This window comes from Macaca mulatta, chromosome 3, assembly GCF_049350105.2.
Source record: "Macaca mulatta isolate MMU2019108-1 chromosome 3, T2T-MMU8v2.0, whole genome shotgun sequence".
NCBI lineage: Eukaryota > Metazoa > Chordata > Mammalia > Primates > Cercopithecidae > Macaca > Macaca mulatta.
In genome coordinates, this window is record NC_133408.1 from 78,000,462 (window position 1) to 78,016,709 (window position 16,248).

General features: G+C 46.6%; 1 protein-coding gene across 4 annotated transcripts in view; it reads left to right on the forward strand.

Annotated features, from left to right (window-relative positions):
- Nucleotides 1-16,248, forward strand: part of DDC (dopa decarboxylase) — a 106,273-nt gene that overhangs the window by 59,182 nt on the left and 30,843 nt on the right. For all 4 annotated transcript variants that reach the window (XR_013415349.1, XM_015133491.3, XM_015133493.3 and 1 more), the window contains exons 7-9: nt 4,302-4,368; nt 9,473-9,567; nt 13,356-13,423. Coding sequence is in view for 3 of the 4 variants with exons in the window: in XM_015133491.3 (XP_014988977.1) it covers nt 4,302-4,368; nt 9,473-9,567; nt 13,356-13,423 (230 nt within the window). In the remaining variant the exon portion in view is untranslated. The remainder of the gene's footprint in view (nt 1-4,301; nt 4,369-9,472; nt 9,568-13,355; nt 13,424-16,248) is intronic.

Genomic DNA, 16,248 nt, shown 5'->3' on the forward strand with positions numbered 1-16,248 from the left:
CTTAAAATTCAAGACTTGCTGCTGAGGGCAAGGGGCACATTTGGCAGGGTTTGAACCAGAAAAGCTGAATCATTGCCCTTCCATGAACAAGCTTGGGGCTTGTAATAGTTTCCCCTTGTTTCTCAGGACAGCTTGCTTCCCTAATGAGCCAGCTTGATAAGGTCGGGCCACAGAGGGCGATGCCTGCGAGGCACTTACGTGAGCAGAGCGGGCTGGTCGAAGGGGCAAGGATGCAGAACAGGAGGTCATACCGGGCTCTGCCACCGCAGGAAGACCACGAGCTCTTTGAGATGGAGGCCTGCACTGGCCCCTACCCCTCCTTCCCCCTGCACAAATGTGATTATGCCTCTGCAGAGCGACTGGAATCAGGTTAGCGTCATTGAGCAATGCTGAGCCGGGGTAATCAGAGCCTGGAGCGGAGCAGGTGCTGGCTTTAAAGTGGCTTCTGAGAATTAGGACAGGCTGACTTGTAGCTCAGCCCCACGTAGACAAGCCACTTAGAACACTGTCCTTGCAGCCCCCAGGCCTCCTCCTTACCATAGCAAAGTGCTTGGGTTTGTTGGAGGGGCCTCTGGCATGGCCCAGGGTGCTGAGCTCGTTAACTGATGTTCAGGTGTCCCAGGGGTCCTGTTTGCCCAGCATGTGGCAGGACAACAAGAGCTAACCAAGCCTGGGGTCACATTTGGTCTGCTCCTGCCTATCTGGTTGTCCTGGGACAATTACCTACCTCTTGGAGCCTCACATAAGTCAACTGTAAAATGGGAATCATGAACATATCTAACTCATAAGGTGGTGGCAATTAAATATCATACAGGAAATGCTCTCAGCATCAGGCTTGCTGCAGAATTAGCCACAAAGAACATCGCCCCTAGTCTCAACCTAGGCCACTGCCAGGACAAGGCAAAGTTTTATTGTTTCTACAAAGATGTTTCATACTCAGACCCAAAAAATATCAGTAATTACAGAATAATCTAAGAATAAAGGTTTATTTTCACCAAAATCTTAAGAGAGATGCAGTATTACTGTTTGATGAACATCATTCTAGATGCTCTTCTATGCACACATTAATAGAGAGAAAATAATTCTAATAAGGGCACACTTAACATATTAATTTTAATAATAGAAGTTATTGGCTGAACATGGTGGCTTATGACTGTTATCCCAACACTTTGGGAGGCCGAGGCGGGTGGATCACCTGAGGTCAGAAGTTAGAGACCAGCCTGGCCAACATGGTGAAACCCTGTCTCTACTAAAAATACAAAAAATTAGCTGGGTGTGGTGCCTGTAATCCCAGCTACTCAGGAGACTGAGGCAGGAGAATCACTTAAACCCAGGAGGTAGAGGTTGCAGTGAGCTGAGATAAGACTCCATCTCAAAAAAAAAAAAAAAAAAAAAAAAAGTTATTGCCTTTAGTTTAGTGTTTAACTGAAGAAAGTCAGGTGAAACAGAATGAATTGCCAAACTAGAGATATGTCATTTCTAAGATATGACTCTGGGAGTTGAGAAAATAAGTTTCAAGCAATGTTAATATTGTTAAGTCATTCTTTGTTTTTTTGCTATTCTCTTAAGGACAAAGATAAGGCATTCTAAGACTCTCATGCTCTACCAACTGAGTAGCCAGGTGTCTTAGACAAAGTGCTTTAACATTCAATTATATGTCAAGATGAAATTGCAAATAGCAGAGAAAAACAACACACTGACTTCAGTTCCCACTAAATGACTCATCTTGCCAAAATGAAACGAATGTGGAGAATTCTTGATGCTTAACATGAGGAGGGGACATCCAGAGGTTAAGAAAGGAGGCTGACAGCACCAGGAGAAACATTAAGGTATGCAAGATGTTAGCCCGTTGGCACCTGATAGACCAGGCAGGTCTGTAAGTGCAATATGTTGCATTGTAGGTAAGAAAAATAAAGCCCAGCCAGGTGCCAATGTGACATGGAGTTGGGCCTCCAATCCAGGGCTCTGTGCCCCACACACGTAGTTTAACTATCTGTATTCACTGTGCCTTTTTCCTATCTGTGCTTCTGATGCTGTGACACCTTTGAGTCTTGCTGACCCTGGAGGGTCTGCGCTTCTCAGGGAGACGGGGTTCCTAGAGCTCTTAAAAGACTCACTTGCAAGTTCACCTTTCAAATGCAAAATCATCAGTACAGAGCCCCTAACCCCACCACCTCCCCTGTGGGGCTCTCACACTCTGGGCCACTATCCTCCTGCCCTGAACACTTAAGGCCTAGGTACCAGACAGCTAGGGACAGTCCCTGCTCCAAATGTGACCTGGAACAGACCAAATGCGACCCCAGAGCCCACTGAAATTATTCAAACCAACTGATCCTAATCCTGCTCACCCTTGCCCTGCCTGGTTCTTCCTGTGGAAACCACAACACAGGCTCTCGCTGCTGTTTTTCCTCCATCCCTCTGCCGCCCAACTGACCCTGATGCTTCCCCATATCCCCCTCCCCTTGGGGACTGTGAGGAACAAGCTGTTTTTAATGGCAGTCATCTCCTGACTTGTTGGACTCACCATCCTGAACAAGAAGAAAGCCTACATTTAAACAGACTGCCCTGCTGTGCCCGAGGGTAGCCCCTTGGGGGACTGACTCCCTTGGGCATAACTCAATGACACAGAGAGCCCTTCCAGAGTCCAGCCAGGACCTGTTTTGGGCCCACGCCCCGGGATTTGGCATGGAAAACTTTGGTCCCTGAGCAGTCATCGCTCTGTCTGAGAAGTACCTTGTCCAGACCAACCACCTGTGAGAGAAGCAGGGCAAGGCCGTTGAGATGAACCTTCCACAGGCTGAGTCCATGCTACCTGGGCATGAACACTTTGTCTCTCTAAGAGGAAAAGTTGGTTTCCAGGTGAAAAGCAAGCAGTCATAGGTGAAACGGAACCAGAAAGGTCTCCAACTGGGGTTCTCGCATACAAGTTTCTGACTTCTCTGTTTTTATCCTCAGGACACACGGCATTGCTAAGACTTTACAGGGGGCTCAATCAAGGTCACACAGATTTAATTCTATTCCACACTTTGGTCGCATCTGAAGAGAAATTTCATTATCTAGACTACATGACATCCATAAATCAATTGGGCCCTTTGGTTTTGTAAACATAATGTGCGTTTCGATCCATTGGAGAGAGCTGTTTGAGCTCAGCAATAGGTTTCAGCATCTATGCAATGTCCAGCAACGTGCAAATGCTCAGCCCAACACAAAACAATGACAGGGTCCCTGATTTTGGGAGCACCATGGGTCTGGAGGGAGAGACAGACACGTGTGTGGGTACAACACAATCAGGCTGTGCCAGTGCGATCGTGGCACCACAAGGTCCTCAGAGGTCGGGAGAGGCCACAGTGACTCCTAGCCTGCATTTTCTGAGTTGTGTGACTGACAGCACTCAATGCTTTCTCAGAACATCCCTTTTAAAATTATTTTCAGTGTCAGCAGTGTTTTCTCATGACCTCCTGAGGGTTCAATTAATCTTTGGGAACAGTATCATTCAGAAAGAGAAAGGCAGAGGATTAAAGCTGGTAAATGATACTCTTGCTCAAAATCCTAGTGTGACTCTTAACTGATGCCAAAGGCTGTTCTGAAAGAAGCATTCCACGAGCGCCTTGGGCAATCTGGGCCCTGCTGGAGGGAGCCTCATCTCTACTGCGCTTGCTCTGCTCTGTGCATTGCACATGTGTGTATGCACACGCACACACAGACACACACATACACCCCAAACTAGGAAAAAACCCAGGCTTCTGCTCCATAGTAGTAACTATGTTCTTACTTTCTCTATGTGTGTATATATATACACACACACATATATATAGAGAAAATAAAATAAATATGCTTGTGTATATTTTAATTATAATTTAGATTATAATTAAATTAAAATGCATATATGGAATATAAGAACATAGTTACACTAATGTTACATAGAACGTTAATTAAAATTTAACTAAAATATACACACATACATGTATATTTAATAAAGTAGAATATAGGTATCATTGTTCAGATGCTAGAATGCTTCATTTCTGCCCCAAGGCACCCTGGAAAATCTTTTTGCAACTTCCCGGTTTCTAACCTCAGAGCTTAGTTTTCTGTCTGCAGATCTGTTTCTCTAAACCTGCTGTGATGCTTTCACCCAAAGATTCAATGTGTATCCATGGCCTTACATTTCCACGTAGCAGACATTCATTGGGATCTTGGCTCATGGCCTTGGGTTGGACCATGGGGCAATGGTTGCTTGTGTGGAGGTTACAGTGGTGACTGGCACCTGGGGGATAAAAGGTTGTCTGCTTTTTACCCTCTAGGTGGTTGCCACCCTGGGGACCACAACGTGCTGCTCCTTTGACAATCTCTTAGAAGTCGGTCCTATCTGTAAGTATCTGATTCCATTTTCTTTTTGGAAAATGTTCTCTGTATACGGGGAATTTAGCAAACCCTCCTCGTTGATCTCTTTCTTGTCACTAACTTCATATTGCGATGGTTTGCCTAGCTCTTCTCGTATTTGCAATAATAACACAAACCTCATTAGCTTGAACTCCATAAACTCAGAATTTGGGCGAATTGGAAAAAGCTGGGCTTAGGTCTACCAACACACTATTTGTAAGAAAAAATATTCCAAGCAATATAAAAGTTATGTAAAATTGCAGGCTATGTTGGCTCTGTTGAGGAGAATAAACTCTTCAAAATCTTAGAGTAACCACCCTCATATGTGGGTCATGCATACACCTTATTTGGGAATCGTCCACGCTTGAATTTAATTATTTGGTATAACCCTTTTTCACCTTTTTTGGAATTACTAAATGCAGTTAAGAAAATTGCCGAAGATGGCCGGGCGCGGTGGCTCAAGCCTGTAATCCCAGCACTTTGGGAGGCCGAGACGGGCGGATCACGAGGTCAGAAGATTGAGACCATCCTGGCTACCAAGGTGAAACCCCGTCTCTACTAAAAAATACAAAAAACTAGCCGGGTGAGGTGGCGGGCGTCTGTATCCCAGCTACTAGGGAGGCTGAGGCAGGAGAATGGCGGGAACCCGGGAGGCGGAGCTTGCAGTGAGCTGAGATCTGGCCACTGCACTCCAGCCTGGGCGACAAAGCAAGACTCCGTCTCAAAAAAAAAAAAAAAAAAAAAAAAAAAAGAAAATTGCCGAAGATAGTTTAGCAAATCAACACAATGAAACTGGATTTTGCCAAGGAATAATCTGTGCTTCAGATGTTTTCCTGGGTCACTCTCACCTCCTCCCTCCCTCATTCAGAGATCTTAGGTTTTCTCATTGAGACTAGGATGCTGTGTTTTTAAAAGGTGAACGTGAATGAGCAACTCTGTTTCTAGAGTTTCACCTTTGACATGTAGCTCTGGGAACTCAGCAGGCCTTGAAGCTGCTTCTGTGGACAGAAGAACCCTCGTAGGGCAGGGACACTGGCTCAGGGGCTCCGCCTTTGTCTGTCCCTCTGGGATGGGAATGTTCTGACCGCTTGGCTGTGAGTGGAGCTGCCCAAGTGGGGCCTTCAGACCACATACTGGTGGCCTGTGCCAGATCCCACGCCAGCTACCAGGGATTTGGCTTCATCCTTAGTCTGCATAAGCCAAGCACAGTTCTCACCTCTCCTAACCCAAGAGTCACCCATGGTCCATACTCAGAGGAGTGGACCCTCCTTTCCTGGGCGTTGGCCTGCCCTCTTAGGGTCAGTAGCTGGGGAAGGCTGGTGCTCAAGGTGCAGGTGCCCTTGTGTGAGCTGGACATGGAATTGGTGACAAGGAAGCTAGGGTCCAGCCCAGGACCCACCCCTGAATCTTACATTCTGAGCTTCATTTATGCTCTCTGTAAAGTGAAGAGAAAAGCCCCACTTGGGCTCATAAAATAACAATATTTCCCCCCAGGATTACTCAGAGAATGAATTGATGCAGGGAAAATGCACCATCTCAAAGGTGGAGTGCATTGCTGCACAGCAAGGAAGGCAGTGCTGGGAACTACTGGGAGGTGGGTGGCATAGACTTACCCACTCTCACGGGGTTTTGCTCCACCGTGTGTGCTGTGTGGCACACAGCTGTAAGAACAACTGGCTGGAAGTGGTCGTGCACAGCCCCGGGCTGGGGAGAAGGGATAGAACTGGCTGACTCAGGACTGCAGCCACAGCGCTGGCCTCATCAGCTACAAACCTTCATTAGCTCAGCCAAGCAACGTGGAGTCCTCTGACTCAGATGTCAGGCTAAGAACTGAATGTCCTGGCCAGTAGCCGGCTGATGTAATTCCCCAGGGCTATCGGATTTAAAGGGCTGAGGTCTTCTGCCGGACAGAGCCCACACGGCCTGCTGTCCCCTGGGCCCAATGCAGGCTGCCCGCTGGACCATGGAGATGACAGCCAGCGTGTGTCACCTGCCAGTCACAGTCCCCTGGATAGATCCAGCTCAGGCCTTCTTGCTGTCTCGGGGCCCCCTCTTCTTCTCAGAGGCTGAAAGCTGTGGACAGAGCTTGATTTATGATTTGTTTGGTTTGAAACACTGAGGTTGCTTTTGGGGTTGTGCAGAAGGAGCTGACATGGGTAAATGCCAAAACCCTTTCATTCATTGGCAGAATGCATAGGGGAGGTCAGTTTTGACAATTCCTTTTTTTCCTCTTTTCTTTTTCTTTTTTCTTTTTTGAGATGGAGTCTTCCTCTGTGGCTCAGGCTGGAGTGCAGTGGCGCAATCTCAACTCACTGCAACATCTGCCTCCTGGGTTCAAGTGATTCTCCTGCCACAGTTTTCCAGGTAGCTGGGATCACAGGCACACACCATCACGCCTGGCTAATTTTTATATTTTTATTAGAGATGGGGTTTCACCACATTGGCTAGGCTGGTCTCAAACTCCTGACCTCAGGTTATGTGCCTGCCTCAGCCTACCAGAGTGATGGAATTACAGGCATGAGCCACTGTGTCCAGCCAACAATTCCATTTTTATTGATGGTGGTATATTACTAACTGTTGGTGGTACCTTAACAATTAAGTCAGCACCTTTTTACCTACTTTCCCTCTCCTGTCCTATCACCAGATATTTAGCATTATCCAACTCCAAGCGGGACTGTTCCAAGAGCCTGAGCTGACCTTATTCTATAGTATGATTGGAATAATCTAACATAATTCAGACAAGTTATTCACCCACCATCATTTGACAAAGAAAACAAATCAGAAGATGGTTTTCTTCCAATTGCTGCCTTTGGAAAGACATTTTCTTTTTATTGCATTTGAAATGATTTGCCAGTGAGGGTGTTCAGATTGGTCTACTTGGATGGATCAGTTGTCTGGCAGGTTTTACTGAGAAGAAGATGAGATACAAAAAGTGGATAGTTGAAGTCAGTACATTGCTGGTGGGGAAGTGGGGAAACTGAGGATGAGGGTATGGGCTGAGTTGGGGAGGCCATCTCAAGGAGTGAGGAAGGGAATAGCACAGGGCAGGCAGCCAAAGCTGCATCCTGAGGTGCCAGCATAACTGGAGGAGGATATGCAGCTGGAGGGGCAGCCAGGTCTGCCTCAAGTTCCCAGGAAGTCTCACAAGGAAAGAGTCACTGGCAGCAGGAAGCTGGAGGGGTGTGAGACTGTCTCTTCCCTCCCCACTGAGGCAGCCTTGCCTCGGGGCTAGGTGTGCCTCTGGTGCATGCAACTGCTCAAGCTCTGGCCGAGGTCTCTGTGTCTGCCTGGTTCCTAGATGGGCCGTGCTATGCAGTGTGTGCTGTTAGCGGATCACATATGAGACGCAGAATGCAGAGGCATGCCCACAGCTCCATGCATCCCTATGGAAACCAGAGAAGCCCTCCAGAGTCCACTTCCCTTGGGGGTCTGTAAGTTCCCTTCTGCAGGAGTTATAGGCCAACTGCAAGCTTAGAGGGAACACAGTCCTCCACAAAGTCACTGCTGATAAAAGACGTAAGGCATTTCAAAGCTTTGACTGAGTCTGCTCATCAGGATGAAAGCCCTTGGTTGGATCAAGGTCAAGTGTGTCCTGCGGACATGGATATCCACCCCAGGGCATGGGAGGCCAAAGGTCACAGAGCAGGGTAGACCTGACCCGAGGCTTAGGGGCTCATCACCTCCCCCAGAATCAGTCTCACCTGGTGCTTGCATAACCCCAGATGGATGCAGCGGTGAGCCAGGAAGAGCACAAGGCCTTAGGATTTACAGAGTTTCTCCTTGAGGAGTCACTCAGTAATCATGGGATATCCATCCCTGTAGCTCAGATCAGCGGTAAGATTGAGAAGAACCTCAGATCCCATCATAAGATAGGTGTAAATTTGAAGCTTGCTGTAGTCTGAACGTTTGTGTCCACCCCAAAGTCCATTTGTTGAAATCCTAATCTAAGGTGATGGTACTGGAGGTGGGGCCTTCCAGTGGCCATGAGGTCACCACGGTGGAGCCCTCCTGATTGGGACTGTGACTAATTAGTGCCCCTGAGAGTCTCACGCCTCACTGCACAATGAGCACTGTGGATGGTGAGTGAACAATGAATCCATGGATCCCTACCTGTCAGGGTCAGGTGCTGACCCTGACACCTACCCCACGGTGCCCTGACACTGGTATCCACCCTGTGAGGCTAGGGTGGCTGGCGCCCTCTCTGCAGACTTTCACCCTTCAACTCTTACTCCCCTGGCTGCCTACGGCTGAGAGGCAGCAACCATGGAAGTCACATTTATTTCTCCCCTGCTCAGTGCTGGGGTCCTGGCAGGCACATTGTAAATATTCCCTCACTCACCCCTTGGGCCTGTGGGTACTGTTTCATCTCCATCTTCCTGGGAGGAGAGTGAGGCTTGGAGAAGTAGATAGGGCCCCTTGGCTGGGGAACCGCTGGAAGCGGGAGTTGAGCCCAGATCTGTCAAAACTGAGGGAGCATGCTACACCTGTGGCTCTCCCAGCTCCTGAATGAGGCAGCCCCTGCCCACAAGGACAAGGCTGCTATGTATGGTTGGAAAACAGAAACCCTGTTCATGAAGGGAGCAGGGGATGGTCTAAGATGTTGTAAAATAAAGAACTTCACCTGGTGGTGGGGATGGAGTGGGGCAGGCAGAGGTCAGCGTGGACTGTGTGCAGAACCCCCTCGGGTGATGTTTGGGGGAGGACTTGAGAATGGATTAGCAAAGGGAACCGGGGAGGGAATTCCAGGTGGGTAGAAAGGGTGGTGTCGCTGGAGAGAAATGCAGGTGAGTAACATGAGGCTGTCACACGATGGTCCGTTGGAGTTACACTTAGCCGCCAAGGTCAGGAGAGAAAACCAAGGGGTGCAGCTGCTTCCATTGTCCCTGGTGTGTGTCTGGGACCAGGAGCACACACACTGCCCTCAGCTTTCGAGCCTTCAAATGAGGGGGCCTTTTGGGGATTCAGCCATTAGTTCAGCAAATACTGTTGGCATGCTCCACGCAAGAAGGGTGCTCAGACAGGGCGAGGTCAGCTGGCAGGCTCCATGGTGAGGCATCCGTCTGGGGACTCACAAGTTGCTTCTGGACTTTAGGCAACAAGGAAGACATGTGGCTGCACGTCGATGCGGCCTACGCAGGCAGTGCATTTATCTGCCCTGAGTTCCGGCACCTTCTGAATGGAGTGGAGGTAGGTGCGCCCTTCGCTCTCCCCAAGGCTGTTTTCACAGCACTCAGTTATTGACCTCTCCCTTCATGAAGAGCTGACATCCAATTTCTCGCTATGGCGGTTTGTTTTAGCCAGTTATGTTTGAACCAATTCCCACTTCCTCAGAACAGGGGCTGAGAGCCTTCCCTAGTCATACAGCCTGTCCTCCTGAAATACTCCTGACACTTACAGTTCCATTTCAATCTACACAAATCCCAAACAGAAAGGATAGATGTTAGCTTATAAAACTGTGGGAAAGTAGGAATAAAATAAAAACTTAATGCACTTAAACTCAAAAGAGTAATTTAAAATACCAACCCGCAATTCCATACAATCTGGTTCAATATGACAGTCATGTTCTGCCCACACATCTGAACATGGTATTCACTTTAACCAGTATTGAACGGGAAGCTACCAATGCATTTAAATGCCCCTAGGCAGTCTTCTGGAAATTGTAAAGCATGGTCTTTAATGCTAAGTGAAACGCCTGCTTCTTTCGAGAAGTAGCAGTCAAAATTATTGACCAATACTCTGCTTCTCCAAAAAGCAACAGAATGTAAATTGGTACAGACTTAACACAAAGAAATGACCTTATTGATATACTGTGGCGTGTTATTTCAGACTCAGTGGGATTTCATTTTGGTGGTGGTTCATAGGGTAGGAAGTCTCTCCTCCCCAAGAACTCAGCTTTGAATGCCATAGAGGGTCCTCAGAGGCAGTCTTTGGCAGTGTGTCCATGAGAAGGAGGTAGCAAAGCAGGGGAGCTGTGGCCCTGGCCAAGAAAGAAATGCTTTCTGCCAAGGGGCAGGAGGTGTCGTGAGACCTCACCCATGTGTGACGGAGGATGAAGGGCACAGTTCTCTGCATTAGACTCCTTTGTTTGAATCCTAGATTTATCCTTAGGACTAGCTGTGTACCCTTGGGTGAGTTAGATATCCTCCCTATGCCCCATAAAATAGATATCATAAGAATACATCCCGTGTGGGATTGTCGTCAGGGGTAGATGAGTTAATCATGTTTCAAGGGCTTAAAAACAGCGCCTGGCAGACAGTAAATACTAAACTTGCATTAGGTGCTTTTGTTATTTTCTACCATATGTTAGAAAAGCTTTCCCTTGACACCTTCCTCTGCTTGCATGTCAGACTTGCTAATCAATATTCTAATTACAACTTTGAATTCTCATAATGCTGTAATACCAGAAAAATGGGTACCAGAGGTATAGAATACAAATGGCCCCATCTTTGGAAAGAACAATCCTCTTACTACTAATGAACGAAGTAGTATTCTGGTTTATGTCTCCATCACATTCATTCGCTCATTCATTCAATAATTACTTGTTGAGTACTTAATACAACCTAGGACTTAGATGATGGATCCTTGCGGGTAAATGGAGCTTCCAAGGACCTATGTAAGTATTGGGGAGAGGGCATAGTATATGAGAAGTTCTTATAATGTGATGCCAGTACCCAGCTGATATAGTTCATTGCCGGTAGCTAGTTTGGTGGGTGTTTGGTGCTGGGAAGTGAAGAATAAATCTCTGTATCATATAAATGCATGGTATTAGGGAGATAATCTCCATTATTTGAAATGTCTTTCCTGGGACAGTTTCAAGGGAGGAAGGGCTAAACGATCCTCTGGGATTTATGCGCCCTCCCCAAGGCTGGCCTGAGCTCGATGCTCTTTTCTAACTCTGGGTATCAGGTTTAGGGCTCATGATCTTTTCCTACCACTGCTCTTCTCTTCCCCATGAACTGACAACTTGAGGTTACATCTTTCATAGAAGGGTGCCTCATTGTCAGAGCACCGCAGCAATGGGCATTCCAGCCAGACCCTATCAGCAGCAGACAGGATTTCATGCTCTACAATGAGTCATCACCATTTTCCCTGCATTATTGCTCCTTTCCGTGCCCAGCTGAGGGCTGCGCATCTCAGTGGGGCAGATAAGGAGGCTGCAATATCCTGTTGTGGCCCTGCCCTTGGAGATAAGAACCTTTCTTTCCATCGGCAGAAGGAAAATATCACTGCTGGGTAATGAGAGAAGTTTAAACAGATCAGCCCCATAGGAGGGAACTCATAAAACTCCTAGCAAACAGAGCCCCTCTTTAACCTTTTGTCTCCTTTTATCAACAAATGAAACTTGCTGTAATTTCCTGTCCCTTTCTCAAAATTACTTTTATTGAAACCTAGAAGGAAATGAATCTGGGTCTCCAGAGCAGGTTGATGTGGAAGGTTGTCATCCACCCATCAAATGTCTCCCAGGACGGCCCCCCCCCGCCGCCAGGCCCCTCAAGCCTCTGCTGCTTCCTTGGTGCACATCCCTGGAACCAAGTAGACAGGAGGTGCCCTAGGGCCTTGGGAAGACTGAAAAGTTTCCCAGTAGGAGAGTCGGCCAGACTGGGGCCTCACTGCAGCAGCCACCTTTATTTCGGTATCAATTGTGAATCTAGCCCCACGGCCAAATCCCTGGCCATTAAGGTGGACCCTGTTCCTATTCACCAGTCAGATGATAAACCAGGACATGCATTTGAAAAACCAGGACATGCATTTGAAAAAGAAAGCACCATTTATGACAGCTCAGTGAAAACGCAGAGTGTCCTCCTCTACCACTCTTGGTGGTTGATATCTCTTATTTTCTCCTTGAAAATAGGGTAGCCCCTAACACTGATGCACACAGCCGGAGCCGGTTGTTCACATTTGTTACCCAGGATCTTCCAGCCAGGGAGTCTGTAGCTGTTAGGAATACAATGAACTTGAGTATTGTCTTTAAAAATAAAGGAGCTGGTCAGGTGCAGTTGCTCACACCTGTAATCCCAGTACTTTGGGAGGCTGAGGCAAGAGGATGGCTTAAGCCCAGGAGTTTGAGATCAGCCTGGGCAACATATTGAGACACCCTGTCTCTACAAACAAAATTTTAAAAATTAGCTGTGTGTGGTGGCACATGCCTGTAGTCCCAGCTACTTAGGAAGCTAAGGCAGGAGGATCGCTTGGGCTTGGGAGGTTGAGGCTGCAGTGAGCCATGTTCATGCCACTGGACTCCAGCCTGGGCAACAAAGTAAGATCCTGTCACTCAAAAAAAAAAAAAAAAAGAGAGAGAGAGATAGAGAGAAACATTTAGGTAAATGGGGAGAATTATTGATATGTTACAGCAATGCTGGCAAAAGAACACATCAATTAAATGAAAACTGGGTTTATCCCTACCTACTGTAGAGTAGTTATAAAATTTCCTCTTTCCCACTGTTTATCATGACACTTGTAGTCTGAGAACTTTGCTAGCTCAGCACGTGGAAGGAACATCAAGCATAAAGTATTTCACAGGTCAAATCAGGACAATTCCTGTACATTGTACTTGTGAAGGACAATTCCAATTTTTCCAAATATTCCAGTAATTTAAAATATAATATGGATACATTTTATGTCACATTAGATTATGTAAATTTGAAAGTGCTTTTCATTTGGAAATATAAACTTTTAATTTTAAAATTCTTGTTCCATTTTATGGGGGTACAGTCTAGATATAGCAAAACATACAAATCAACTCTAAATACATATACCCCCATGTACTTACCACTCAGATCGAGTAGGACAATTCCAGCACTTCAGAAGACTCCCCTGCCCACTGCAAGTTACTACTCCCCTGGGAAAACTTACCTGGCCTCTATCACTATGGATTAGTCGTGCCATAAACTTATATTATCATGTATGGGGTCTTCTTTATAATTAAACATTTATAAGGAAATCGTTTTCTTTTTCTTATTCTTGTTCTTTGGCAGTTCGCAGATTCATTCAACTTTAATCCCCACAAATGGCTATTGGTGAATTTTGACTGCTCTGCCATGTGGTAAGTTTCCCTGCTCACAGATGTCAGTTGCCTGTCCCCACTGCTCTTCCGAGGTGATGGTGCATTTGAAAGAAGCTGGCAGGGAAGATGCCAGAGCCAAAGGGGTGCAATAGTCACTTAGCTCACTGCTTGCTGCCATTTCTGAACCCTTGATGGAATGATTGCTAATTCTTAGCCTCGCTGGAAACTTTTATCTAGGGAATATCATTGCAACATACTGGCATAAGAAATGAGAAGCCTAAAAAAGACAATCTGTAATTTGATTTATCCAGCATTAACAGAAAACAAATGCAAGTACACCCTTCTAATTCAGTAGCTTCTGTGTTTTCATTCTTAGATTTGTAACCAGTCTTAGCCTAATGCTAAGTTCAAGCAATCTGAGTTCAAATGCTTAAAAGTATTTGCCAAGGCCGGGTGTGGTGGCTCATGCCTGTAATCCCAGCACCTTGGGAGGCCGAGGCAAGTGGATCACCTGAGGTCAGGAGTTCGAGACCAGCCGGGCCAACATGGTGAAACCCCCGTGTCTACTAAAAATACAAAAAATTAGCTGGGCGTGGTAGTGCACGCCTGTAATCCCAGCTACTCAGGAGGCTGAGGCAGGAGAATCGCTTGAACCTGGGAGGCAGAGGTTGCAGTGAGCCGAGATCATGCCACTGCACTCCAGCCTTGGCGACAGAACAAGACTCTGTCTTAAAAAAAAAAAAAAAAAGTATTTGTGAAGGAAAAATAATAGTAACCATGTTTCCTAAGAATTTCCCTGGAAATTCTTAAAAACAGCACGATAATACCTTGGTGATATTTAGAATAAGAAAAAGAACTAAAGCATTAAAGTGGGTGATATTACACCACCTACACAATGTTTAAAGAATAATGATGATGGGCAGTGGTACAGGGACACTAGAAACTGGCTTCTGTAACTTTTTAATGTAAGAAGTTGATTGATTGATCATAGGGCCAGGAGGATTTGCATGAATTTTGTACAGTATGCAAAATTTTCCAAATTTTCAGAAGGCTTTGTAAAATTGTTCAGTATGTAATTAAGTAAATAACTTTTCACTTTCCTCCTAAGCATGAGGAAAGCAGCTTTTATACAAAACAACTAATGTCAGCTCTCGAGGTCACCAAAATATCCGTTTGCCCTTTCTCTTTTCTTTCTTTCTTTCTTTTTTTTTTTTTTTTTTAAAGGCAAACCACATTTCTAGTCCTTTACTTGTATACAAATCAATTTTTTTTGGTCAGTCTTTTCACCCAAACTTCTGCTATAAAATTTTAAGACCAGTTGGTGTGTGGGCATTTCAGACTTAATTTTGTCTGAAATAAGTATTTATGAAAGCCATGGTTGTTATGAATGTGAGTATTCTTTTGTATTCTTGTGGTTGTGTTTTTCTCTTTCACCCAAGGTGGAACACAGTGAGGACAGTTTGCACCGTGTGCCAGAGGTCTCTTTATTCGAGGGGTAATTTTGATTGACATGTAAATCCGCTCTGCTGAGGTTTTTGGTCAGTGGGGAAAATTCTCTAAGGGAGCTGGAGTTGGGAGAGACCAGGCAGAGCATCTGCAGGCTCTGGCGGGAACAAGTGGCTCTCCTCGGATGCTTTTGTTTTGCAAGGGGCGGGCGTCCTCAGATGCCTTCCACAAAGGAAGCCCTAGAACTACCCTGGAGCAGGGCGAGGGCTGATGGGGCTGTCCGGAAGAGAGGTTCTCATGCACCCTGAGGCTGTCCCCAATGCCTGGATAAAACAGTAATATCAACAAGGCTGTTAGTGACTGCAGATAGGTAAGTCCAGGCTCCCTTCTAAGTCCCTAACCTCTTGTAGCTCTCTGGACTCCCACGACAGCCCTGCGATGGGGCACACAGATATTGCCACACTCTCATTACAGATGAGGAAACTGAAGCGGTCAGGGACCAGAAATATTTTGGGTCCCTAATCTTGGAGGCAAATATTGCCACACGATAAGAAGGAGTGTAATGAATGCAGCATCCTGCCCTCAGGTGCAGACAACTAGTGCCTATATTAAGGCTGAGAGAAAACCTGCTTCGTCAGTGAGGGGGTGAGAAGGAGTCGAGCCTTTCGGGATGTGGAGTGCCTGCGGCAGAGCTGATGCCCCAAGGCTGCCGCAGACGCTACAGAGCTGATGCAAGTGAGCTGGCGGCTATGTGCTCATCTGTCCCAGACAGCTCCTCCCCCGGCACTCGGGGTTCAGTTCAGCCACCAGCCTGTAAGGGGGAAATTTGACAAAGTGGAGGTGACGTAGGGAGGAGACACAGGACACACAGGAATGAGGCCAGGCCATTTGGAAAAGGGAGAGAGGACAGAGGGTGATTAGCCTGGAGAAGGAATTACACGTAAGCCCTAAGACACAAGAGAGGCCTGTGGTGTCTGGAAGTGTGCCACGAGAGAAATGCGATGGAGTTAGTTCCCATCCCCTGGGGTGGGCGGCAGTGGTGAGGCGGGCGGCAGTGGTGGGGCGGGGTGGTTGCAATACTTGAGGAGCCTCTTCCCTTCCTATGGGCTTGAAAGGCTACAAAACACATTTTTAAATTACAATAGCGACTGTGCTGTTTCTCTCCTGAGCCGGTACGTTCTCGACAGAACAGGGGTCAAATCATTTGGTGAGGTGTCGTGTACCTGGAAAAATCAGATCTCTCCTAAACCCAAGGTTTTGTCCCATGACACTATAAAAATGGCATGAATGTTGATGGATGAAGTCTGATTTTTGAAGGATTTGTGTTTTAACACAGAAATTGCTGATCTTTACTGTTTGGGAGCACTGTGCCTGCATTAGTTGGCTAGGGCTGGCTTAACAAAGTACCACGGACAAGT